This window comes from Sinohyriopsis cumingii, chromosome 12 (assembly GCF_028554795.1).
Source record: "Sinohyriopsis cumingii isolate HCF-2022 chromosome 12, ASM2855479v2, whole genome shotgun sequence".
Taxonomy (NCBI): Eukaryota; Metazoa; Mollusca; class Bivalvia; order Unionida; family Unionidae; genus Sinohyriopsis; species Sinohyriopsis cumingii.
In genome coordinates, this window is record NC_142972.1 from 118,424,209 (window position 1) to 118,451,486 (window position 27,278).

The 27,278-nt window shown below is 35.5% G+C and overlaps 1 protein-coding gene across 2 annotated transcripts in view; it reads right to left on the reverse strand.

The window, feature by feature from the left end:
- LOC149787330 (mitochondrial inner membrane m-AAA protease component paraplegin-like) overlaps positions 1–27,278 on the reverse strand; it is a 96,106-nt gene that overhangs the window by 36,244 nt on the left and 32,584 nt on the right. For both annotated transcript variants that reach the window (XM_089977871.1, XM_089977872.1), the window contains 8 exons: positions 26,839–26,988; positions 25,202–25,346; positions 17,589–17,697; positions 13,169–13,295; positions 11,262–11,424; positions 3,599–3,709; positions 1,365–1,480; positions 92–175 (listed from right to left, as the gene is read on the reverse strand). In XM_089977871.1, the coding sequence (XP_089833997.1) occupies positions 92–175; positions 1,365–1,480; positions 3,599–3,709; positions 11,262–11,424; positions 13,169–13,295; positions 17,589–17,697; positions 25,202–25,346; positions 26,839–26,988 (1,005 nt within the window). The remainder of the gene's footprint in view (positions 1–91; positions 176–1,364; positions 1,481–3,598; positions 3,710–11,261; positions 11,425–13,168; positions 13,296–17,588; positions 17,698–25,201; positions 25,347–26,838; positions 26,989–27,278) is intronic.

The following is a 27,278-nucleotide window of genomic DNA, read 5'->3' on the forward strand; positions in this document are numbered from 1 at the left end:
TAACTATGGGAATAAGAAAAGGACTGACAATTTATTATCTGTACAATAAAGTAAATGCATTACATAACTATGAACAAATAAAATTACTTACTTCTTCTGTGGAATATAATTTCTTGTCTGATGGCATGTACTGTGCAAATCCAAGAGTGCTGCTTGTTCTTGGCACAATGGAAATCTGCAGTGAGGAAAGTTTCAGCAGTTATCTCTATTCACAAATACAGGTTGACCCATAACAAAGGTTTAAAAAAAGTATGTGTAATGAACACATGCATGTTTAGCTTTCAAGAAAATTGGTTTTCTATCTCACAGTAATAATATACATACTATCTCGTGTCAAAAAGATTTCTCTTTTATCATTTACCTTATATTACTGAGTACATCTTCCCTAGATATACAAAGACCTTTCACATTCTGATTGAAAAGAAATGCAAATGGGCAAGGAAAGACTTGTCACCTATATGTACAGGCAAGATACAGGAAAACTAACCTAGAAAGATTAAGATTTGTACCAGGTAAGCCTCGTCCCTGCGACAAAAACTCGTTCACTTGGCTCAGATTTTCCTACACTACCCAAATACATGAGGAACATTCTCTTACTTTCACTTGCTCTAACTTTAAATGAATAAATGATTCGTCACTATTAAGCCTCTGATTTCATTACTTCCCTTTTGTAATACAAGTTTAGTCTTTAATCCCATTAAATTAGTCACATTTTATTTTATTAATCCTGTTTACAATATTTCACTTTATTTTCATTAGCAGCGCCTGAAAACAAATTACAATGGGATTTCACGTAATTAAATATTTATTTGTGTATTTTAATTTATTATCAGGACACAGTCTTGTTTGGACATTCCTTGCATTTGTATGACTCCAAGAAATAGTATTATAAAATGGAAGCACTGTACCAGGTGACACCGAGAGCTTAATCTGTAACAGGCAGACAGAGAGACAGTCTTCATCTTAACATAGAACACTTTGCCTCATGGCAGGCGTATAAAATGGGAGCACTGTACCAGCTAAAACTGAGGAGTCAGCCTGTAACAAATGGAATTCTATTTTAATAGGAGCAGAGCTCAAGTCCTGAGTTGCTTTACACATCTGAAACCTTGAATCCCTCAAACAAAAGAATGTTCCACTGGAGACCTGGGAAATGCCCTGATGATACTGAAATATATTACATCAGTTATAACTGATTTATTAATATTTCATAGCAGGGACACTTTGCTACTAACACATTAGAATATCATAAAGTCTGACTGCATTCAGCTCTAAATTAAAAACCATCTGGTCATCACTAATAGGTCAACATTTCCACATTTAAATTTTTTCTATACTTTTTAAAATCTGAAGCAGAGAATTACCCTCAGAAGTGCATCGGTGTGTTTCAACATCCAGCCAATTAAAGCATGGCCAGACTCATGATATGCCACCACTTTCTTTTCATTTGGGGACAGCAGTCGAGATTTCTTGGCTACACCTGTAAATGATAAAAAAAGGTCAACAGCAAGCCAAAAATAATTACAGCTGTGATCAATGCCAATGTCATTCAGATTACCAATTTGTCATTTGAATATCAAGAGTGCAGTCCTATTTCAGCAGACCATGTGTATAATAGCTGAGAATAATGGACAAATTTATTTCATGAAACATACCTGTCAACTTTTCAAAAGCATAGTAGTGAGATTGAATAAAATAAATAGGGAGACTGGGACAGAAAATTGGAAAGATTTGTGTGGGTTTTTTTTAAAGCCTGTTTTCACTAAATATCAACCAATCTTTAAGGTCTAATATGTGTGAAATTCTCAAAGGACATGCTGTTTCTCCCTGTGACATGCCTTATTTCCCCCCAGGACATGCCCTCATTTCATATTCTGGTCAGCTGTGGCCAAACTGTACAATAGCTAAAGGTTAGTCTTATATAAACAAGCAAGAAAGCCAGTGTTACTAATTAACAGTTAATCCTTATAATTGTAAATATCTTATAAAAATCACTGATCCTATGACATAATTATAAGAAACCATGTTACACAGTGTATTATGTAAGCAACTGCAAATGCCTGACAAATAAACAACGCCTAATGGCGCCTAAATATGTAGTGTCAAGCGTACACATGTGGCAACTATTTTTCCCACATTTTATATTGCACCTTAATTCCTTATTGTCAACTTGTAAGACATTTAACATTGTTTACTAAATAGCATATTTAACAGCATTCTGAATTAGTTTTTTACGGGCACATATTCTACATGGTATGTTTTTTTTCTTCACTCCTTTTAATTTAAGGATGGAACTTAATGTTTGTATATATGGCACAGTAAAGCTAAGTATTTACTTGTGTAAGTTTCTTTTGTGGGAATGGAGATGCCACAGCATTCACAGTGATTATTCTTGTGACTGAAATTAATTGCTCACAATATTATTGCTGTGGTCCATTTTTTGTTGCTTTTTCTGATTTCAATACAGTTGTGGGGATAAAAGAAACTTTCATAAATTTAGGCGAATAATGTTTAAACTTAACATTCTATTTACTGATGAAAACTTCTTTGCAGTATGATAATTATTTCACCACAACATTATTCACAGGTGATAAAATAGAACATAGTTTCTGTGGATTGCATATATTTATTTATGTAGAATTATTTTTAGGAGAAATGAAAAATCATTAGACATAATGTAATAAATGGGAATTCTCTGCAAAAGTTGGAAGGTATTATGAAATTGGGGTGGTGGTGGGGAAAGATGTGTCATGACCCCAAAAATTGGGATTTTTTTCTCCCCCATAAGAGTTGACAGGTGTGATGAAAGGTAACATTAGCAGTTTGATTCTGACTACTGTGTTACTTTCACTTTAGAAAAGGACCAATAGAGATGAAAAGAATAACAGTAAGAGTAGTTACTGTAAATATTACCATTTCCTTTTTTAATGAGTCAATTTTACTTTCTAATTATGCAGTCTTTATAGTTGAAAGCTGTAGTCATTTTTCAGTTATGTTGTCCTTATTTAAAATTCAAGACACAAGTCCAGCTTCAAAGATAAAATTCTGATCTTCGAAAAATAAAATAGGATTTCATAAAGTTATTTAAAATTTTAGAGTATCAGGAGAACATATTTAGCTTTGCAATCTTTAAAATATATATGTCCCAACTGCAGACTCAAAGCTAAAACAATAAATAAAAATGTGAAAAGTTGCTTTGAAGGCATGAAAATTTAATTAAGTCATATACACATTCATACAAACTATAAAACCAAAATCCATTTGACTACCTGGTGTGGTTTTTGCTCAGATGTATTAACAAGACCTTTTGTCCCAAAAAATGAACAAGTCCTAAAAAGAAAAATGTGCATACAAAAAAGAAAAACATGCACACAAATAAATCCCAATTTAAAAATTACTGTAATGACCTGAAAATCCAATCAGATCATCCACTTGTAATAAACTTGGTATAATTAAATGGCTCTAAGTTGAACAATTTTTGTGTTATCAAGCTGCAATAAATACAGCATGGATGTAAAGATGTGTGGATGGACATCAGCAAAGTAAAATGCTGTTAGGCAATGGGGGCATATCAATATATGGTTGCTAAAAATCTCACCTGCTATTGCTCGTTCTATGGCATATTCAAAATCGGGGGTATCCACTTCTTTTTTGGTTTCCCTGGCTGCATAGAGAGCTGCTTCATTGCAAACATTTGCAATATCAGCACCTGAAATGACACACACATGGTCATAGTGACTAATATTAAGTAACTATAGAGAAAGAACAAAATATTCAATTTATAAGCTGAACTGGCCAAAAAAAATGTCTCTTTGCAGATGGTATGAAGAAAATGATTTTCAATATTAAAGCAAATTTTAATATATAATGGTGATTTTGGGTTATGTTTAATTCAGGGATATTCCAGAGAAAAGCCACAGGGGGTGGGTGGTCAGTATACATCTTTTCCCTTGTAGTCGGCAGTATGTGGGTGGGTGGGGGAAGTATTTTGTTCTGTGATTGTTCAATAAAGTAATTGTGGTTGTGGATATTAAGTTCAGTATTTTTGTTATCCTATTAACAATAGGTTCGCATTTACAGCTACACAGTGTCTATATCACACCATAAAAACTTAAAATATGCTGATAATTTTATGGCTTTAAAAAGAACCCATAAACTCATAAGACTGAACCCTGATAACACACATGTAAAATATTAATGCTATACCAACAAATGGAGCATAACTCATTCAGACCATCTCGACTATTTCTGCAAAACAAAGATATGCATGCTCCACTGGACTGACTTCAAATTTCTCAGTTGGAAACAACTTTCAATACTTCAGTGAAGCCACGTGCCCTATACACTGTATTATTGTCACTAAAAACACTGCAACATATTAAGTTCAGTGCCCTGTGGAGTCAGCAAGTAGTTAGTGGAGGCAAATATTTAATGTGTCAACAATATACATCATATAGAAAGAAATCAATACAATTATCTCATCAAGGTGTATAACTCTAAAACATTCCAAATTAGCATATGTTTAATTTGTTACATAATATGTTTACTTCACTGTCAAGCAAAAGGTTGTACTAGATTGTATCACATCAATATTTTCTCCCTCATCATTTGGTATTTCCCAGGGGATAATAATGGGTCCAATTTTCCCTTATCATTTGGAATTCCTCTGGGGAAAATAATGGGTCCAATTCTCCTTTATCATTTGGCATTTCCTAGGGGACAATAATGGGTTCAATTCTCCCTTATCATTTGGTATTTCCCAGGGGACAATAATGGGTCCAATTGTTCCTTATCATTTGGTATTTCCCAGGGGACAATAATGGGTCCAATTTTCCTTTATCATTTGGCATTTCCTAGGGGACAATAATGGGTTCAATTCTCCCTTATCATTTGGTATTTCCCAGGGGACAATAATGGGTTCAATTCTCTCTTATCATTTGGCATTTCCCAGGGGACAATAATGGGTTCAATTGTCCCTTATCGTCTGGTATTTCCCAGGGGACAATAATGGGTCCAATTCTCCCTTATCGTTTGGTATTTCCCAGGGGACAATAATTGGTCCAATTCTCCCTTATCGTTTGGTATTTTCCAGGGGACAATAATGGGTCCAATTCTCCCTTATCATTTGGTATTTTCCAGGGGACAATAATGGGTCCAATTCTCCCTTATCATATGGTATTTCCCAGGGGACAATAATGGGTCCAATTCTCCCTTATCATTTGGTATTTTCCAGGGGACAATAATGGGTCCAATTCTCCCTTATCATTTGGTATTTTCCAGGGGACAATAATGGGTCCAATCCTCCCTTATCATTTGGTATTTTCCAGGGGACAATAATGGGACCAATTCTCCCTTATCATATGGTATTTTCCAGGGGACACTAATGGGTCTAATTCTCCCTTATCATATGGTATTTTCCAGGGGACAATAATGGGTCCAATTCTCCCTTATCATTTGGTATTTTACAGGGGACAATAATGGGTCCAATTCTCCCTTATCATTTGGTATTTTCCAGGGGACAATAATGGGTCCAATTCTCCCTTATCATTTGGTATTTTCCAGGGGACAATAATGGGTCCAATTCTCCCTGATCATTTGGTATTTTCCAGGGGACAATAATGGGTCCAATTCTCCCTTATCATTTGGTATTTCTCAGGGGACAATAATGGGTCTGATCTACATTAAATGACACTACTGACAGCCTATAGGCAACGGCTTACCTCTTTAATGATGACTGTGTAGTGTATCAGCTGATCACTGACAGCCTATAGGCAATGGCTAACCTCTTTAATGATGACTGTGTAGTGTATCAGCTGATCACTGACAGCCTATAGGCAACGGCTAACCTCTTTAATGATGACTGTGTAGTTTATCAGCTGATCACTGACAGCCTATAGGCAATGGCTAACCTCTTTAATGATGACTGTGTATTGTATCAGCTGATCACTGACAGCCTATAGGCAACGGCTTACCTCTTTAATGATGACTGTGTAGTGTATCAGCTGATCAACAAATACAATAACCATTTACTTCTAGTGAAAGATCATGATATATTGATTAAATGGGGTCATACATGGCAGATAGAGTATAATATCAAGAAATGTGCCATCAAGCAGGTTTCTAGTAAAGCAGCAAAGAAGTAGTTTACCAAATACCGAAGGCCATGCAGCACCATTCATACCTTGGAATAAAAGCTGAGTGACAACATTAACTTCAAACCTACATATTAACAACATCACCAAAAGATCAAAATGCTGGGGTATCTTAAACATAATCTAAGGAATTTTCCATGTTAAAGAGAGTTCGTACTTCAGTTTAACAGGACCAAAGCAGAAATATGTAACCACCATCCGAAACCCTCCAGAAGAGACCCAGATCAAGCAGATGAAACTGACCTCAAGAAATGTAGCCTGTTTTGTACTAAAATAAAACATACAACCTGTACAATCCTAACAGTTTCCACCATGATTAAGACACTGTAACAGCAATTGTTAATAATCATGCATCCACATAGATATGAATCTAATATATAAAGTCAACAATATCTAAGTCATTGTACTGTGCAGTTACCACCTAAACCCCTGCGTCAGTAATATGTACAAGATAGTAGCTGTACCTCTGCATAATACTGAAGTTTAAGTTTTATACCAATTTAAAAAGAATAATATTTTCTACCAAGTCATCTATATTTTCACTGAAAATTTTCAGATGTACAAATTCACTTCCAAACACAGTAAACTAAAAAAAAAAAACCCCACATATTTAACACTTTGTTTTTAAACTTACTTTCAATGCAATTTTTCTATCTGCAATATTCATTTTACCTCGGTATGTAAGCATAGGAAATATGGGATGTTTTATGCTGTTTAAGATGGTGAGAAAATAATACAAATTTATTACGAATTTCAAAGGTCATTACAATTTTATCAAATTTACTCAAATGAGAACTGGACAGCAAGTAGAATATCCTTATTGGAAAGTCGACAAATCAGTTTACTTTGTTTCAGATATTTCATTCCTAATAAATTCATTCAAATGCAAAAATACCATGGTTTGTTGGGTTAACTTTGGTCCATTTCCAGGAATGCAGTGAGGTTTCTAATATTACGTAAACATATTCATATTTTTAAAGTTTAACTGTTTGCAAAATGTGAGTTACTTCACATAGTTTATAAATCAAAAGTCTGTAAAATGTTCCATATTTGACTGAAATGATCATGGGACAAAATGCTATTAAAATTAGTCTTGAACATCCCCTTATTTTTGCCCCAAATTTTCATGCATGAGAAAGACATGAAACAAACATTGTAAAAACATAAACCAAAAAATGCCCTCATAGCTATCAGCTGATTCCATCTAGTCAGTAAGTCCAATAGGAGACTATGTGAACTCCAGCTGGCTTGAATGTGGATGTGTGAAAAATGGCAGCCCCTTAGAAAATCTCATTTGTAACAGCTCATCCTTAAGCGGGCTGACTGCAGGATGCCATAAAATTCCTCCCATTTGCTGAGATGTAATAAAAAATCAGATCATTTGATCAAGTTAGCAAGGATTCAGCCACCAATTAGATGAAAGAATCATCTGCAGGGGTGTCATGAACTAGAGGCCCAAACTGAGAAGCTGTGTGGATCTATTATTAAGATCCAAGAGGTAAAAGAGAAATTAGGGATTTTAAGTCTTTAAGAAAAAGCTTGCTCAACATGTGTTTTTGGAGGACATCATTCCAAAAATCTAATGTTGGGGGGTGTGACTACGAATTGAGACATGACCTCATCCATGGACTATGATCCTATCAAAAGGAGACAGCCTTAATCTGGCACATCATCTCCCTGTAAGCAAATCTAAAAAATTTCTTGGAAGACATGTGAATCGGAATATGAAGGTATCCATCCTGAATATCAAGCATGACCACAAAGTGTGATTCTTAGATAGCACAGATGACTGACTTAAAGTTTACATCCTTAACTTGGGTACTGTTATGTGTTCATTAATAGAAAGCATAAGCTGAGCACTGGTCTGAGCCTTCAACAACATCCCAGTGAGTTTGTTTAACAAACAATTTCTACTCCTCTTTTCTGGAGGAGTACTTATTTTCTCCTGTAGGATGTCCATCTTGTATGTGTCTCTAAGGAAGTCTTTGACGAAGGTACTCTTGATAATGGAGAAGGGTTGAGGTTTCTGCCACTTCATAGTGAAATGTTAGTCTTCCCCCACCAATGTTGACATGAGTATGGCATTATTTTCTGCAGAAAGGAGGTTGGCAGAGGGAAAAAAGGGGCTACAATTGTTATTTCTGGAGGTTTCCCTTCAAGGAGTAAATTAGTGTGGTACATCCTATTTATGTGATTCCATTTATCAAATAAAGATAAGACTCGGGTCTGCACCTGGTTTTCCTCTCCAGAAGCCTTCGTGGCCATGAAAAGGAAACTGGAAGACAAAGTCTGAGATTTGAGGGCTACTTGTGGAATTCTTGACACAGTGAATACATAGAAGAAAAGTGTCCCTCAGTACAAAGTTGACAAAAAGAAATGAAAATTAATTTGTTGAACTGCTCTGTTTAGCACAAGAACCATGAATTTGCTTAGCATGTTTGTCAGAGGGGGTCCCACTGTTTGGATACTGGTTAAGCTTGATGAATGATTGCTACAGAAACCAGATTGAGCATGAAACCAATAGTTACAATAACGCAAACTGTGTTACTTTGAAACATTTGGAAACTGTTTTGTAAGGACACCAGGAAGAGGACTTTGACAAGAACAGTCCTACAATGTCTCCATCAATGGCTGGGACCTTAGTTTGGGAAACCAGCAAGCAACTCTTGAAAAAGGCCAAAGTGCAAGATGCAGCAGACACAACCACATTAAAGTAATAGGCTGGGGGAAGCTGATCCATCTTGTTATAATGTCGATTAATGCAGTAATTCTGTTATTGGGCAGGATGAGGAGAACTGATGTCTGGAATAGTAGAAGGAAGACTTGCTCTATGGAGGCAAGGAAGGTTGATTCTTCTCTAGAGATCAAATAGAGGAGGTGCGTGAAATTGATGTTCTTGATGGGAAGTTTTCTGCTAGGATGCAGAGGACTGAACAGGAATAGCAGGTTGTCAAGGATGATAACCCAAGCTTGGAGTCTGCCCATGATAACCCAAGCTTGGAGTCTGCCTATGATAACCCAAGCTTGGAGTCTGCCCATGATAACCCAAGCTTGGAGTTTGCCTATGATAACCCAGGCTTGGAGTCTGCCCATGATAACCCAAGCTTGGAGTCTGCCCATGATAACCCAAGCTTGGAGTCTGCCCATGATAACCCAAGCTTGGAGTCTGCCCATGATGACCCAAGCTTGAAGTCTGCCCATGATAACCCAAGCCTGGAGTCTGCCCAAGATAACACAAGCCTGGAGTCTGCCCATGATTGTTAGAGAGTAATCTCCAAACACTGACTTTGGTCATTCCTGATAGTCTGGGACTGGCTACACTGTGCATCAAGGCATTACCATAACCAGCACTCTGTGTGAGCTGTACAGCAGCAGACCACTATCATCTAATTTCCATCTCAGTGAAAAGATGACATTTTTGGCACTTTTAATAGTAATAAAACAAGCCAAAAGATGTCTCTTCTTTTCACTTTAGAGGGATGGATTTGTGATGTCATGGCAAGACTTATTATGAGGTAATTTTAAGAAGAAACAAATCCTTATTGTTACAAGTCTAGGCTCTTATAAAAAGTAACAGGAAAAAAGTGATGACAACAAGCTTTGTAAAATTTAACAAATAATTTATTTCCCTAGAATATCAAGTTAAAAAAATGAGAAAAAAGAACTTACAGTTTTATGAATCAAATCCAAAAATAATCCAAGAATTAAAAAATAGAAGTCCTAGTAATAAAAAGTCCTGAATGAAACGGAGTTTGAATCCCGATGAAATTCAAAATGGAAGACGATGACGTCTGTTATAACCTGAGAAGTGCTACAGTGTCAACAGTCTCTTGCTGAATCTGAGAAAATATTATTCCAGCTTTTGAATTCTGTATAAATTTAAATAAATGTCCTTGCCCAAGAATTAATTTAGAGCACTAGTATTTCCAGGGAAAAGAATCACCTGAAATCCAATAATTTGAAGAAAATAAAATCTCAGCCTAATTTGGTCACAACACAACATGTCAAAAGTTTAAAGCCCACTGACTACTTCTATACAAAACATTAGGTATAAGGCTAACTTAAGATGCAAAACAGATTCCCAGATGGAGGTCAAGAGTTCAACTTTCCAGTAGAAATGAAGTTTGTTAAATGGAAATTATCACATACTCCCAGTATGGCCATAACTGAAATCAATAGTTTTTACTCTGGGAAAGAATTATATATAAAATATAGTTGTTTACCAGAACTGCCAATGTTTCTGAATCAAGGTCAGAAACTAGATACAGTGTTTCTATTATTAGTTGCTTATGTCAAAAATAACTTTTTTTTAGTCAAAACTGAGCTCTATTCTGGACTATATAAAATCCAGTAAACAAAGTTACATTACAATAGCATGTAACAGAATTACAAATGTTTAAAAACTAACAAACAAATAAATAAATTAAATATACATAACATTATTTCGTACAACCATAACTGAAATTTAAACCTAGACATAAGGTTACAACTTAAAAATTCAATGACTTGGTTTATAAATCACTCCACTAATTGTAATGGCAACTATACTACTAATTTTGCCACATAAATGAAATTTTCTCAGATGTTGCAATTGGATCACCTGCTTTGAGCTTAGTCAGATCATGTTTTCTGTAAATAACAGTAATTCTATGTCACATGGTAGGCAAAGGTAATTGCAAAATTTTGGCTGAAATACGACCTTACAAACTTTCAATAATGGAAAATATTTAACATTAAAAATAATACAAAATGAATGGGAATTAAAGTATATAATAAGAGTCAAAAGTGATCTCAACAAATTACTGGGAAGGGAACAATAACGGGACAGGGAGTCTAAATTTCTCTGACAAAAGGTGGGCCTGTTATCACAGGTCCAGGATTAAACTGAGATGCAGTCTTCTATATTGCAAACTTTCTTAAGTAGGTGATGTTTGGTCGTGGTGCATCTGTATGGTCATGGGTGATGGAAATATTATCTCAAAAAGGACAAGTGAAACATTTATGGAAGAGGCACAGGATGTCAGGCTAAGTAACTAAACCTGTGGCCAAGTAGTTCAATACACCTTCCTGCAAGTTTGTTTATAAGTGTGGATTAGTAGTGGGACTCACCACTCATCCCTGGAGTCAACTGAGCTAATCTTGGAGCATATGTATCAATGGGCTTTGCCAGTTTGAGCTTCTTCAGGTACATCTCAAACATCTCCTTCCTCTCGATCAGGGTTGGGAAATCTATGGTAATGTGTCTATCAAACCTCCCAGGTCTTAGTAAAGCCTAAAAAAAAGGATTATCAATCAGAACAATGTGCAAGGTTGCCACATTTCTTTTGTGCATTTAAGTGTGCTCACCTTTCTCAGTATATCTAGAACACAGATGGCACACCACAATGACTAAAAGCAAAACATAACCAAGGTTTGACAGATGGAGGGATGGACAAGGGTAACAGTAAATGACTCAAAGTGGGGCATATATATCAGTGGTTTACTAAATCTGTTAACTACAACTGCCTTTATCAAGTACATGTCTTATTTAACTTGATACTAGGTTGGCAAGAGGTTTCCCCATTAGTTGTCAAATTCTGCCCCAAAAGTACTGGCAAAAGAGAAGTTATCAAATGTACCAGGAAAAGGCTGAACTGTAGAATTTTTCATGTCACCGTTTCTGTATAGTTGCCTTAAATGATTTGTTTTAGCTAACATCCAATGATTGCAGTAAGTGCCAACAGGGATCACAGCTTGGTATGTTTCATGTTGCAGAAACTTCTGTTTTATAGACTGCATCAAACAGGCCCAAAGCATGTCCCATGCAAGCATTGCCTTAGATTTCAACAATGCATCTGGTCTAGTGTTCCATACATCTTCAATCCAGACCAAACAAATTGCCTTGTCATCCCATCCATTAGGCCTTATGGTTACAGCCACTTCACAAGACATGTTTTCTTTTGGCATAGACTTTAAATACAAATAGAAGCTTTAGTTTTGCATCAGTTGCTAAGCAACTTAATACTACTATGAAATGTTGTTTCTCATTTCCCTAAATCCTAATAGTCACAATTGTTACTCCAATTAGGTGTACTGTAGAATTTACTTGCATACAAAAACGGGACTTTTGTCCACATTTCCTACGTGTGCCAGATCAAAATTATTCTGTTTCCTCACATTTATAACATATTAGAAAAAACTATCCACATTTTCATCAACATCAGCAGACAGTTTCTAGGCTATGTGAGTGCATTGTCTAAGTGTAAATCTGTAATGTTGCATGAACTGCATACACCATCATGCTGAAGCTTTAAAAGAGTCACCACCATTAGTCTCAGCAGTATGGGTGTGTGTCTATGATATGGATTTTTAACGCAGCTTTAACAATTTTTTAGTCATATCGATATGATGTCTGCAGTTTGACAGTTTACAGTGATGTCTAGTACTGGGGCATCATGCTGCATCCAGTTGGTTCTTCTTTTTGTTGACAAAAAACTTTTCCAGAATACATCTTCTCTACAAATACAGGTATCCTTTGTCATAATAATGTAAATCTTAATTTTTTGAATAATTAAAATCAGGCAATACAGTAAATTCATCAATGTGGTGACATAAAATTCTAGCAAAAACTGATTCTCAATCAATATTTGTTATTACTTTGGGCAAAAAAATCATTTAAATAGACTTCCTTGTTACTGTCACTAACATTGTAGGATTTACAGTAAATCTAGTCACTACCTGATTTTAAGTTGTATGCATAACCAGTCTATCCAGTAAATCTGCCAATCCAGTCACAAACTATTTCTTCCCATTAAGCTATGCCCACTTTGTCTATTGCAAATGCCTACTTTAAACACCCTTCACTCATAAAAATCAATTTATGTCAATTCTGATATGCCCATCTAGTTATAGCATTTGCATTACTAGTTTCGTTTACTCAACTTGCCCTGCCATTGGAATCAAGCTTAATGACTTTTCTGAAGTGCTGTTCTCACCTAGTCTTTTGCATATGCCATACACCATTTAAATTTGCCCACCTTATCAAGCACATCTGCCCTGTTGGTGGCAGCCAGCATGATGACCCCTTCCTGTGTGCCCATCCCATCCATCTCCACAAGCAGCTGGTTCAAAGTCTGCTCTTCTTCAGCATTGGTAAAGTCACCCCTGAAAAGCGAAAAACAAGAGCACCATGAAAGCACACTATATGCTGCTCTATGTATAATAGTCCGTTATACAGACACTAGTGCTATATTCCTTTATACAGGCAATAGTACTGTATTCCTATATGCATACACTAGTACTGTATTCCTTTATACAGACACTAGTACTGTATTCCTTCATACAGACACTAGTACTGTATTTCTTTATACTGACACTAGTACTATATACCTTTATACAGACACTAGTACTATATTCCTTTATACAGAAACTAGTACTGTTCCTTTATACAGACACTAGTTCCATATTCCTTTATACAGGCAATAGTGCTATATTCCTTTCTACAGGCAATAGTACTGTATTCCTTTATACATACACTAGTACTGTATTCCTTTCTACAGACACTAGTACCATATTCCTTTATACAGACACTAGTACTGTTCCTTTATACAGACACTAGTTCCATATTCCTTTATACAGACACTAGTACTGTATTCCTTAATACAGACACTAGTACTGTATTCCTTTATACAGACACTAGTACTATATTCCTTTATACAGACACTATTACTGTATTCCTTTATACAGACACTAGTCCTGTATTCCTTCATACAGACACTAGTACTATATTCCTTTATACAGACACTAGTGCTGTATTCCTTTATACAGACACTAGTACTGTATTCCTTTATATTGACACTTGTACTGTATTTTTGACTTGGAAGGTTACTGACCTTTGGTCAATGTATGTGGCCTTGGACTCAATGTGCATAAACCTTCATTTTCTTATTAAACTTACCATCACTTTTATCAATGACCTTTAGACCTGAAACTCAATAGGCTTCATTATTAACTCTGGCTTCTTTCATTTAGGACCAGCTATAAATCATAAGAAGTCTTTTATTGAAAACCCTATACAGGCATGATCATCCATGGAAAACCCTATACAGACATGATCATCCATTGAAGACCCTATACAGGCATGATCATCCAATCAGGAGAAGTAGCAATAACAATATTTTTAAAATGGCCACTATGGCTGTCATATTGCATTTCATATCAGCCCCTTTTTGTAATATTTCTGACGTACTAGACATCATAAAAAGTGTTTTGGTGAACATCCCAAATCAAAATCTCTAACTGTTAACAATAAGTAGCAAGATTTTCAAGATGGCTGACATGACAGCCATACTGATGTCAGATAGATGCGATTTTAATATAGGACCAACTAGACACCATAAGAAGTCTTGATGAATATATCATGTTGATACGACTATCCATTCACATGAAGAAGCACATTTTTCAAGATTGCTGACATGACAGCCATGCTGATGTCAGCTAAAAGCCATTTGAATTTAAGACAAACCAGACAACATAAGAAGTCATTTGATGAAAACATGTTAATATGACAATCCTTTCAGGAACTGCAATAACAAGATTTTTAAGATGACTTCAACAGAGGCTGCACTGAATGACCAAAGGTTACTATGTTTATGACCATGGGGAATATTGGGATGAATGTACAGTGTGACCCTGCTATAACATGGTACTTGGGAGCCATAGAACCCGACCGTGTTATAGAATGAACCATGTTATAAGCAACCAGGTCAGTTACCTGAAGAAAATGATGCATGTACCCTAAAAAACATGCAGGGTGGGGTGGGGGGTAGGTAATAAATGGTCTGAATTTAGTGGGAAAACACTGCACAATTCACGTAACGAATGATGAAGCACATGTACTTTTCATTACATCCCAAGTTGGTAAAAATTTGCATTTTAAACCTCTGTTGGTAGCGTTCATAAGCATAAACTTTTTCCCTGCAAAAGGGAAACTTTCACAGCACAGTTAACATGTTCCAGTCACATTGGAAAATGCAAAAATCCATCAGATTCCATTACTTTTATTTAAGCTTGGTACTGACTTCCTTTGAAGAAAAGTTATCTGTTTTTACTGAAGATTGAAGTTGGCTTTCTATGATGAAGGGTACATGAATTATTGAAGTCACCACATAAGGACAGCTTTGGAGAATGAAACAAATGCACGTTTCTTATTGTGGCGGCAATATAAAAAAACTGTACTGCATGATTGAGACTGAATTTTTTTCCATTTGCTTAATACGTTTTCATAACAATCAGTGCTTCAAAGGTAATCTGTTTCCTTTGAAATTTCAACAAACTATTGGCCATCATTTGGTCTATTCTAGCTACTGCTGCTCCCTGCCTACTGAAAAAACCAACAAGTAAAATGTTGTTTTTTTTGTGGTTATTTTTAGATCTGTGGTAGTAGTGTGATGCTGCTTTCCATACATGTGTCAGAAATTTAACAAATTGTCAACAGGTGTTCTGGTCTGATGAGACAGATTTTTACAAAAAATGTGAGTGATCTGAAGGATTTAATTCTGAGTCAAAAGAAGAGGAATTTTACTCACCTCACTTACAAATGTCAGTCTATGTAAATATATTAAGTATTAGTGAGTGGCCAAAAATCAGACGAAAGATAGATTACAAGATAATGCCTCATCTGGTTGATCTCCATTACCAGAAATGTCAACAAAAAAAGCAGGTATCTCACAACGTACATTACTCATGCCAGATGTCAAGATAAGTGGATTATGATATAATGCACTGTTTAGATGGTTTGTCAATATGGACAAAGAATTTGTTTATGTAACAATAGATAAATTTCAGTGCATTTTATATTCAGTTTGCGGCTTCCTTTCATGGGGCACTCCAAACCAATGGTTGTATATACAAACTTAAACAGCCAAACAATGTCACCAATAAAATAAAAATTGCCTGATGGTATATTTTGACACCAATAAGGAAAATAAAACCAAGTCTGTGACACTGGCAAAGACCTATGCAATCCCAGAATAAACTTTTTACACGTTATTTTTCATACTTTTAAGAAGAAAATACTACTTTTTCACGCATGAGAAAAATGCATACAAAATTCAGAAGCCATGCCACGATCATCTTTTATTATTCATATGGGATCTTTTCCCCAAAATGATAATAAACTTTTTACAATTTTTCATACTTTTAAGGAAGAACTTTTTTTTGTGTAAGAGAAAAATACATGTATATGAAATTTCGGGAGCCATACAACGACTATGTTATATCCAAATTCATGTTATAATGGAGTGTGCTATAGCAAAGTCACACTGTATTTGAAGAGGTGTGTGGCAATCTACCAGTAATTTAGGAAGAGCGGTGATAATATTTATAATGGACAATGGTCTGATGCAGGATAAAAAGCTAATGCTCTTCTATTCAAAGATGTGATGTGATGTGATTTTTATTTTTAATGTAGCTTTAACAATTTTTCAGTCATATCGCTATGATGTCTGCAATGTGGCAGTTTATAGTGATGTCTAGCACTGGGGCATCATGCCGCAGACATGTAACATGATGTCCCACCCAGTCACATTATACTGACACCAGGCCGACCAGTCCTAACACTAACCTCTTAACGCTGAACGCCAAGCGAGGCAGCTGTTAGTACCATTTTTTAAGTCTCTGGTATGACTCGGCCGGGGATCGAACCCACGACCTCCCGCATCCGAGGCGGACGCTCTAACCACTAGGCCACCGGAGCGGTTCTCTGTTCAAAGAAGAATACAGCTAAAAACATTTTCCCATCACCTTTAGCTTTTGACATCCCAAATGACAGAGTTCTTTCTTATCCCAAGTGCAAAGCAATCATAAAGTTTGGTTAACTATACATGGTGCAGAAATGAAATATATATCAGAAAGACAGACATGTAAATTTGTCACTTGTATTCAAAGTTTGACAATAATTGCAGAAAGACAGAAAACATGTCAATTGATAGAAAAATGGATGGGTAGATGGATGCACTGTGATGTACATGTAGAGACTTTTATAGGAATTTTTGTTTTCAAAACTAAGTAAAACAGAAAATTAATACTTGTGATCTATTAATAGTCCTACCATGAAATATACAGATTCCCTAATAAAACTGTTAAAAGAATTGATGAACCAAAAGTTTCTTTAAGGTCCATCCAACCATCACTCCATTCCATTCCATTCCAATCCAATCCAATCCATCCATCCATCCATTCCATTCCATCCATCCATCCATTCATACATACATACATATGTATGTACACACATATGTATGTACATACATAAATACACACACATACATAAACACATACATATGACAGATGCTAGAAAGCATTTCAGATTACAATACTTTACTACATTTATTTCATATAACAGTTCAACAATTAAAATAAACCTTAACTCAATTAATCATTCTATAGTTAGCAACATACCCTCCACCCCTTTTCCGTCCAATGGCATCTATCTCATCAATGTAGACAATGCACGGGGCCTTCTTCTTGGCTTCCTTAAATAGATCTCGTACTCTTGATGCTCCAAGACCTAGATGGCATTAAAATATGTAGAAACAATGCAGAAAATGGTTTTTATTCTTGCCTAATTAAGTTTAAATTTATTCTATCATGGTTATACAATTATTCTTGAATACTGTGAATTAACTTATATTCAGAATAACCTTCTTTGGTCTTACAGATCTAGTACTAACAGGTGTAGTAATTGTCAAGATGCATCCTCCCACCAACTTTCATTATTCTAGGTTGATAGCATGAATATAACATGAACACAATCTATGGTATCATCAGCTGAACATAAAACCCAAGCCAGTAAAATGTGAAATGTAGATCACTGAGACATATTTTAGGCATGTGTATGATATGAAAGGGATGCATACAATCATCTAGTTCAATGATTAAGCATGAACAGCTAAAATGCAATATAAATAAAATGAGTGAAGCATGAAATGGTCCCAGTAACCTACTTTTGAGATAATATTTCAGTCTGATGGAAATTTCCATTAAGATGCCCCTCATTCAGGACCACCTATTGTGTTAAGATTTATGAAAAGGAAGAAATTCTTCATTCAATATCTTAACGTCAGTCTTGTGGAATAAATTTAAGTCATGTTTTAGTTCATGTTTGTGAGGATTTGTCTATTTAAATTATTCACTGCAACTACAAAAGCGCACAAGACCACTTTGGTGGCCTGAGTGGTTTAAGCATCTGCCTAGGACATGGGAGGTCATGGGTTCGAACCTCATCTGAGTCATACCAAAGACTTATAAAAATGGTACTAGCAGCTGCCTCACTTGGCACTCAGCATTAGCAGGTTAGCATTAGGACTTGTCAGCCTGGTGTCAGGTTAATGTCACTGGGTGGCATGATGCCCCTTATTGCTAGACATCACTATAAACTCCCACAGTGCAGATATGACTCAAATTGTAAAAGCTATGTTAAAAATCTAAAAGAGACACATACAGACATAAAGTTCTCAGTAATATTTTTAAACAAAATCAATATTTGGGGATTACTTTAAATTCATTCAAGATCATTTGGGTTGATATCTTTGTGATACATCAAGACTATTTGCACATAACCACATTCCAGGATATTTATACATCAGTAAACTCAAGAATGGAATTCATCTGGAACACCACTGGAATTCATTCTGAATACATTATACTTTTGGACTATTTGATATTTACTTCACAACACTATATATATGCAGAAAACATATTTGGCCATGAGCTAACACAAAAACTTAACCTAAGACAGTTGCATGTGAAATGTAGGTCACCATGATCTTCTTTTGTTGTAAGGGTGTAGAAATAAGAAAGATGCATACGATCATCTAGTTTAATGGTTCTAGCATGCAGAGTGCATGAGAAATAACCTAAGACAATCTAAATAAAGTCAGTAAAGCATAGAATAATGGTCATAGTAACTTACTTTTGCAATCTAGGTGTAGTGCTTTTGTTATGTTGTGGGGAAAATTTGCTGATGCTTCATGCTTCATGTATACACATTTCTTATAGTTAATTTGTAGTTAAGAACACCTGGGATAATGTCAATACGTATTATTTTGTGACTATTGACCCGATCCTGGACTCAAAGAAACTACCTGCCTGTTGTTTAACCATTATGCAAAGACCTGTCCATGGTAAATTCAATGGGAATTCTACCACTTGGCTGACCAGGAAGAGACTCCAATGTTTGTTTTGCAATCAGTCTGTGATGTTACGACTGGCTTGGAAGCATATTTGGGCTTTGTGGGACCAGAAATTTGAGAGTAACAAGTAAAGGATACATTACCCCAGGACAGTTTTCAAAAAGACCAGACCGTATCCAATCAAAACAGAATTTCAAATCTAGGGTTGAGTTTACAATAAGTTCATGTTCTGGCTAAATCTATTTTTCAATCAGCACATGTGTGAACCTCACCAAAAGTGGATCATACAGAAGTTGAGAGGCATTAGACTGAACTCTGAGTTGTGTGCTTGTTAAAAGGCAGAAAGGAATTCTAGTGTAATTCTAGGTTTGCATTTGCGAAAAAAGGCTTCTTGTGAAAGCTTTCCAGGTGGGTGTTAGAGTCAAGGAAAGAGAAGTGGAGAGCATGTGGTAGGCGTTTATTAGGATAGTTGTATGAAGGTGCAGTGCCAGAAGGAGCACATGATAGATAGTACAGGAAGTGTTGGAAGGATGGATCTGGAAGTACCAGGAGAGCACATAGTCAAGGGTAACGTAAGTGACAAAGAGAAACAAGAGGCTAACTAGAATTGACAGATGAGTAACAGAGACAACACTTAAAGGAAACTCTCCCTTAAGACCTTTGATTTCATACAGTAAAATTGTAATTGGCAACTGTGAATAGGTCACTGAATGCATTTATTTGAAAGAAATTACAACTGAGAAATTTGTCGATGAAACTATTGAATACATTTCAGATATTTTATTAACTTGTTATACCTTTCACCTTGATTTATTTATATACTGAATCTTTCTGCATTGCTGACTGGGGGCTCAGAGCTATTTCAATTTAATTGTCCACCTTTTCCGGGATTAGAAATAATACCACAGGAGGCAGATGACCTGCTTGTAACCCATGTTTCTTTTATCTAGGTATCCCAGTATGTATTTAGCATGCAAAAACCTGAGCTATAGTTCTCGCTAGGTTTTTAAAAGTAGGAGTCCAGGACTCCCATTTTTAGTAAAAATTGGAGTCCCACCATCAAAAGTTGTAGTCCCTTCTTTCCTACAGAATCAACACAGACGTGAGTGCATCTATTTTTAGATGGACAGGTTTTCGTAATATAATCACTCACTTTACAATAGCTTAATTACAACAGTCCATTGACAGGATTGCAAATTTATGGTTTATTTATTTGTCTATAGTATTTGTAGTAATTTTAGGCTATGGTTAAATAGTATCTGATTTGCAGTTTTTTTCGTATTTTCACAAATAAGTGTTAAGTCAGAAAACAGCTTAGACCTTAAAGCGTATCTTGCGAATTCAACAACATAGCACTGTCCCATACGTTTCTGACCTATATAATTTGCATTTTAAATTTAAATCTTTAATAAAATAATACCTAGGCTTTGCTTTCAATGATTTGTATATTTTTCTGAATATACGTGCTATATGATTTATGAAAACAGACAATCTAATAAACTGGTACATCCCAGACTTAGTGAAGTCCACCATTATTTCCCATTAGGCCTACTGGTTCACTTACAGTTTCAAACTAATTTTATGATGAAATAGTGAACAAGAGGCAGTTAATGTATATCCAGATCACTGATTCTGATCTTAAAACACATGTTTGTATGTTTTATCATCAAATGATACCATGAAGGAAATTGATATTGCTACCTTACTCAGAAAAGGGTTAATGGTCAATCAGCTATCAAAACATATACTTGTGAATGGCCAAGAGTCTGTTTGTCAATGTAATTGATATCAAAACTAGGCCTAGCTACTGATGTCTTGATACATTCTGCTCCAACACTAGAACTACCCGGGCTAAAGCAAGGGGCATTTTTAAAAAATGTATGGTCAGTCAATGTATCTCTTAAATAGCTCTTGTTTGTCCATCAGAGTGAGACTGAATTTTGTCAATCCAAGGACTTTTTCCAATCACTAAGCTAGGCGTCACACACTTTCTTATGCTTAGCTACTTTCCCATCCAAACTATCAATACTAGCAGCTTTAGCACTCTTCTGAATCTTGTTACAATCTTCGTAAGTTTGCCGTTTAACCCTAAAATACTTATCCAAATTATGAATGGCATTTTGTCTAAGCTCAACATGTTTTGATTCTGAGGTCACATTCCTTACTTTATCTGATACAGTCGGAAATGAACACAATAATGAAAGCTAAAGCTGTTTATCTGATGTACTTTAATAAATGACCACATGTACATCTCTGGGTATTTCTGTCTCTGAATTCAATCACTATAAATATCATTACATTTTCCCACCCGGCCGCCAGTCAAAGCCTTTAAACTTGCCGCCCAGCTATTGCATCATGTTCTTTTTGATGAACTCTTATAATGGCAACATGTATGTACATCAAGTGGTCTTTCAGTCACTGAATTCTGTCCTTGTAAATATCAGCAAAGCTAATTGATGAACACATTTTCCCCACAAAGCAGGTGGCTGACGCAGGACTGGCAAGTCTTTGAATTTTGCCGTACACCTATTACATGCGTATGGAGGACTCCTGCCTAAGTGATCTTCTGCATCCCAAATCAAAAATTGGCATCCACATATTCGTAATTAAGGGTTTCCGAGACCTCTGTGAGCTAAATGCAAAAACCTAATAATACTGATGACAAATATACAACATTGCCATCTAGGCCCAACTAGACATTATAAGAAGTCTTTTGGGGAAAATCCTGTCAATATGACCATCCATTCATAAGGAGTAATGCTAAGATGACTTTCATGATAGCCATCATAGTGTCCATACTGTATGCAATATCAGTACCATTTTCATATAGGTCCAACTTGATACTGTATGTAATATCATTACCATTTTTGATGAGGGTGACTTAGAATATGCTATTCTCTTCAGGATGAACAAAATATTGTTAGCACAAGAAGGAACCCCAAAAATACAAATACTCTTTAGTAAAGCATATCTCAATACAATAAGTATATAAGCACAAAGTATACATGAAATTCATTAAGAGTATAAATTGAAGTGTATTTATTTCAATATTTACAATGAAAACTGTCTTTTGAGATACAAGTCATAAGCTTCTGTACTGAACACATTTAGATTTACTTATGCTCTAATTATTTTGTGGGGGGTGGGGTCATTCCACAGAATAGCTCCAGAGTAAGTATTTGCTTTGGAAATGGTGTTCTGCAATGATCACTTGTAATTGATCTCAGTTTAGGATCATGGTACTGTTTTCCTGACTTAAAGTTAAACATACCATTCAAATATTGTGGAGAAAGTTTATTCTTTACTCTCAACATTACTATGGACTTCGGCAGACTAATCTATATTCAAATTTCAGCCCTTTCAATTCTGAGAATTGATTTCTGGACAGTGCATCAAACTCCAAATTTAGGATAATTCTTGCTATTTTAATATCACTATCAGGTTTTTTTCCTCCCAATAATCCAGCAGCAATAATCCAAAAGAAGATGAAAGGATGTACTGTAAAATAATTCCCATTAGTTGTGTGGCAGATAACATTTTATCCTCTGTAAAAGATAATTTCTTGAGTTTACTACAGATCAAATGTGTTTCACTTGTTTATACCAGTCTAGATTCTTATCAACATGAACTCCCAAAAGTTTTCTGTGTCAACATTTTCAATTTCTTTACTTGAGATATACAGCTGAAAATTTGGATTCCTGTTCGCTGATAATCTTTGCTAAGCTTTAAGCAACATTGCCTTGGTTTTTACTGGATGTTATTCAGTTAGCATCACTATTCAACTTTATATAAATCTTAGACCGTTTTTTGTTCACAGTTAAAAGTTAGAATCAGACTTATGCAAAGTAGTATCATCAACATATAAATCAGTTTTATATGAACAATAGAGGCCCTAAAATCAATCCCTGTGGAACTCCTTTATTGATGCAAATCAGCTCTGATTTAATGTTATTCATAACAACTTGTTGACTTCTGTCAGATAGGTGATTTGAACCATGAGAGTGATAAGTTATTCTAATTTTCTGTCTTTACAACAAATATTTTGTACAACAGCAGTCTAAATCATGGCAGTACATCTGTTACACCAGAGTCTGTAGTTGTGGCAAGCCTTGAGTTTGTGAAATAGTCTCTATTCTGTCAGGCTTCACTGATTTCTGTTGTAAGCCATGTCATTATAATTGGAGATTTTATTTATTTTTATTGATTTAAATAACACGCAATATATAGGTTCAATAGACACTTTGTTGTAAATATAAGATAATCTTTGGCATAACAGGGGCAAATCCTGTCACAGCACACTGCATCAGCCTAGCTCTGAATTTTTTAGGGTTGTAAAGAGTGTCCGACACCTGTATGTGGAGCCACAAGGGGCTGATATGAGGTATATAGGGATACTGATAACCAAAACTCGATAAATCTGATCCTGAGGATGCTATGATAACAAACATCAGCCGATACTTCATACATGCACCGTAGGAAGTGGGTATATATTTGGATATAATAGCCGAATACATTTAAGTACTGACACAAATTTGGGGGTTAAAAAGCAAAGTTGGGAATGCATGAAACTTGGGAATGCCCCCCCGCCCCCCCCAAACAGAACTGGAACAATATGCTATGCAAGAAATGTCCCAAATAAATGACATGGTGGAGGGAGGGGAGGTGGCTGGTTCTTTCCACAAATAATTTTAAGTTAAATGCAGCATCTACACTGAAAACCAACCAACTGACACAATGTTTGATCACATGCTCCAATTCAGTCATCCGACTGGTTCAACATGACACCATATCTAAATTTAGTTACTAGCTTATTAACATATATTGGCTGCAATGACATCATATATGGGCAGAGAAACTATAGTACACAAAGAGGGCCAGAGAAGGATGCACTGTGTATTACTTAAACCATATTTAAACAACTAAATTGCAATTTAAACAACACACAATACACAGTTCAACAGACACTTTATTATACATATAAAATAATCTTTGGCATAATGCGGGCAAATCCTGTCACAGCACACTGCACCAGCCCAGCTCTGAACTGTTTGTTCTATAGGAATACTTCAGGAAGAGAGAAATGGGGAGTCCTTTTATTACCATTGTCAAGTGACATTTATATTGTGGCTTTTTTCTGTCCTGGGAACACAATTTAGTGTTCCCATACAGTACTGCTTGGCACGTCCATGGCTGCTAGTGGGTCACAAATTTCAATGGATTACAGTTATTGTGCAAGAACTTATGATCAAAACTGCAAACGCTAAAGATCTTGATCCGTCGTAGCAAGCATAATGTGCCTTCAGATCAGGGTCTATGTTGTTTGTTATACTGCTTACTCCTATTAAACTGCACATATCCAGATCTGCCAGCACATTATGGGCCAGCAGATCTGGGTCTTTGCAGTTTGTAGTTGGACTCGACTTATAAGCGAGTATATATGTTAGTAGGTACCTAGTAACTTGCAAAGTACATTAAAAGGGGATTCTTTCATATAGAAACAACAAATATTATTCGAACACCAATTTCTAGTTTGATTATTCAACAAAAAGTCTTATTTAAATATTCATTTCAATGCTAGCTGCTAACATGAGAGGTAGTACATCGAAGCCCAAATGAATAAAAACTTCAATTACAATGACCTCTTCAAATATTTCTAGAATAAACCTCATGTAAGCAGTAACAGCATGTTGATGCAACATATATAAGACAGATTTTGCATTATGACCCCTGGCTCACTGTCTTGGGGTGAGGGCATTTATGGGAAGTGGGAGTGGGGGCTGGGGTGGAGGATGTATCAGATAAAAATCACTACTCTGTTGTGATGATACACTACAGTTGTTCTAAATATAAACTTTATGACCTGAACATGTACATTTATACCTCCAATCATCTCCACAAAGTCAGATCCTGCCATGGCCAAGAACGGTACCTTGGCTTCTGTGGCAACAGCTTTAGCCAGAAGAGTCTTCCCACATCCTGGAGGACCAAGTAAAAGGGCCCCTTTAGGGATCTTGGCACCAAGATCCTGCAAACAGAGTAGGTAGATACATATAATAACAATGATACAAATTCATGGTTTATTCATGGCAAGCATGTTTCATCCGAGCAAATGTATCATGAATGTAACAGCAGATGTATGACACATATATCATTACATAACAACAAAATAACAAAGCACAAAGAAACAAATATTGCCATATTGATGTAAATGATCTTGTGTCCATTTCAATTTATGTTACCATGCCAAACAATTAAAGTATAATAAATGCACACGGAAATATACATTTTTATTCTGTTTCTGTGTAAGGACAACTTTGTCAGAATAATAAAGGAGTAATCCTAAAGCATGGATTGTAATGGCAGCCATCTACAAACAGATATTTAAATTTATTAGTGGGGAATATACAGGTGACAAAAATCCTCTGGTGTAATCCCCAGTGATGAAAGACTAAAAAAAACCCACTAATTGCCAATCTAAAACCTGCATAAAGGGCAAAGTGACAATTTAAGCAGCAGAAGCGTAATGTAATTTGGCACAAGAATAAAATTAAAAACAATGGAACTTTTTTTATTTTTCAGAATTCAATTTTTTCTTCAGATTTTCATTTACCAATTCTTTCTTTCCAAAATGAGAAAAACTGAACTATTTCTTGGAGTGAACAGTACACAAAACACACAAGAAATTTAAACCATTAAAAAATCAATATCACTGCAATAAATATCACAGCAAGGCATGTGAAACAGCATAAAATTTATGGAAATATATTAACAGTGACTTCTTAACTGTCCTTTACACAAAACAAGATTAATTTATGGACTGGTAATGCTATATGCCCATATTACATTCATGTCATACCAGTCATACAATGCTGTTGAAGTGCACATTGACATAGCCATGTATGTGCCTTTATCAATCTTAAAAAAATTAATTGTTGTTGTAAAATGTAATGCCAATATATTTTTCTCAACGTCTGCTCATTTCTGACTGATGAGTGATTGACTGTGTAGATGTCATCATAAAATTTTCAGATGAAAATTACAGATCACCATGGACTTTTGCAATAGCAGTCGGGTATGAAACTGGGTCAAGAAAAGAGGGCATTGGGAAAAATTATTACTAATGCAGTGTAGTATGAAGTTTTTCCAATACATGGCACTTTCATTCTGCCAGAATGTACATTCAATTCGGATTACACTGGATTACACCTCTTGGTCTGCCACATCTAAAACTGTCCATGTACTTCAACACTGATTTTCTAACATATTTCCTGGGGTAGTTGTATAATCTTGCAAGGAGTTTTGATTGACAAGCAGCAAAATAAACTGAATAATTACCATCAAAGTTAAATGCAATCAAATTGTCAAAAATTACATCCACTGATGAAACAGTTGGTACCGTGTCAAAACTTACATCCAATGATGAAACATTTGGTACCGTATACCTACATGACCTGTATGACTCACTAATATTTAAATTATTCTGCAACATCAAATCTATTTAAATTAAAAATCCTTACCTTGAACCGTTGCGGAGTTTTCAAGTAATCAACAAATTCCATGATTTCAATCTTGGCTTCCTTGAGTCCAGCAACATCTTTAAAAGTAATTCCCCTTCCATGTTGTGAGGCAACATCTACTCGCACAAATTTGGCCTTGGTAATATTTCCCTGTCAAAAGGCAAGATACCCAAACATTTTGAAAAATAATCATTGGTTTATACAAAACAATAACAATTTTTGATTGGCTTACTTTTGAGGATGCTTACATTTAGAAGTAAACACACTTTTTCAAAAATAAGAAAGAATTTCTAAAAATTCATTCTTCAAGCGCCAACACTGATGACAAATAGATTTTTTTCACATCTCATTTAAAACTGCATATGTTATCTGTGAAGTGTCGAATTTTGAACTGCTATGAACGTTAGAGTTGAAGGCATTGAGCATTAAAATTTTATCGC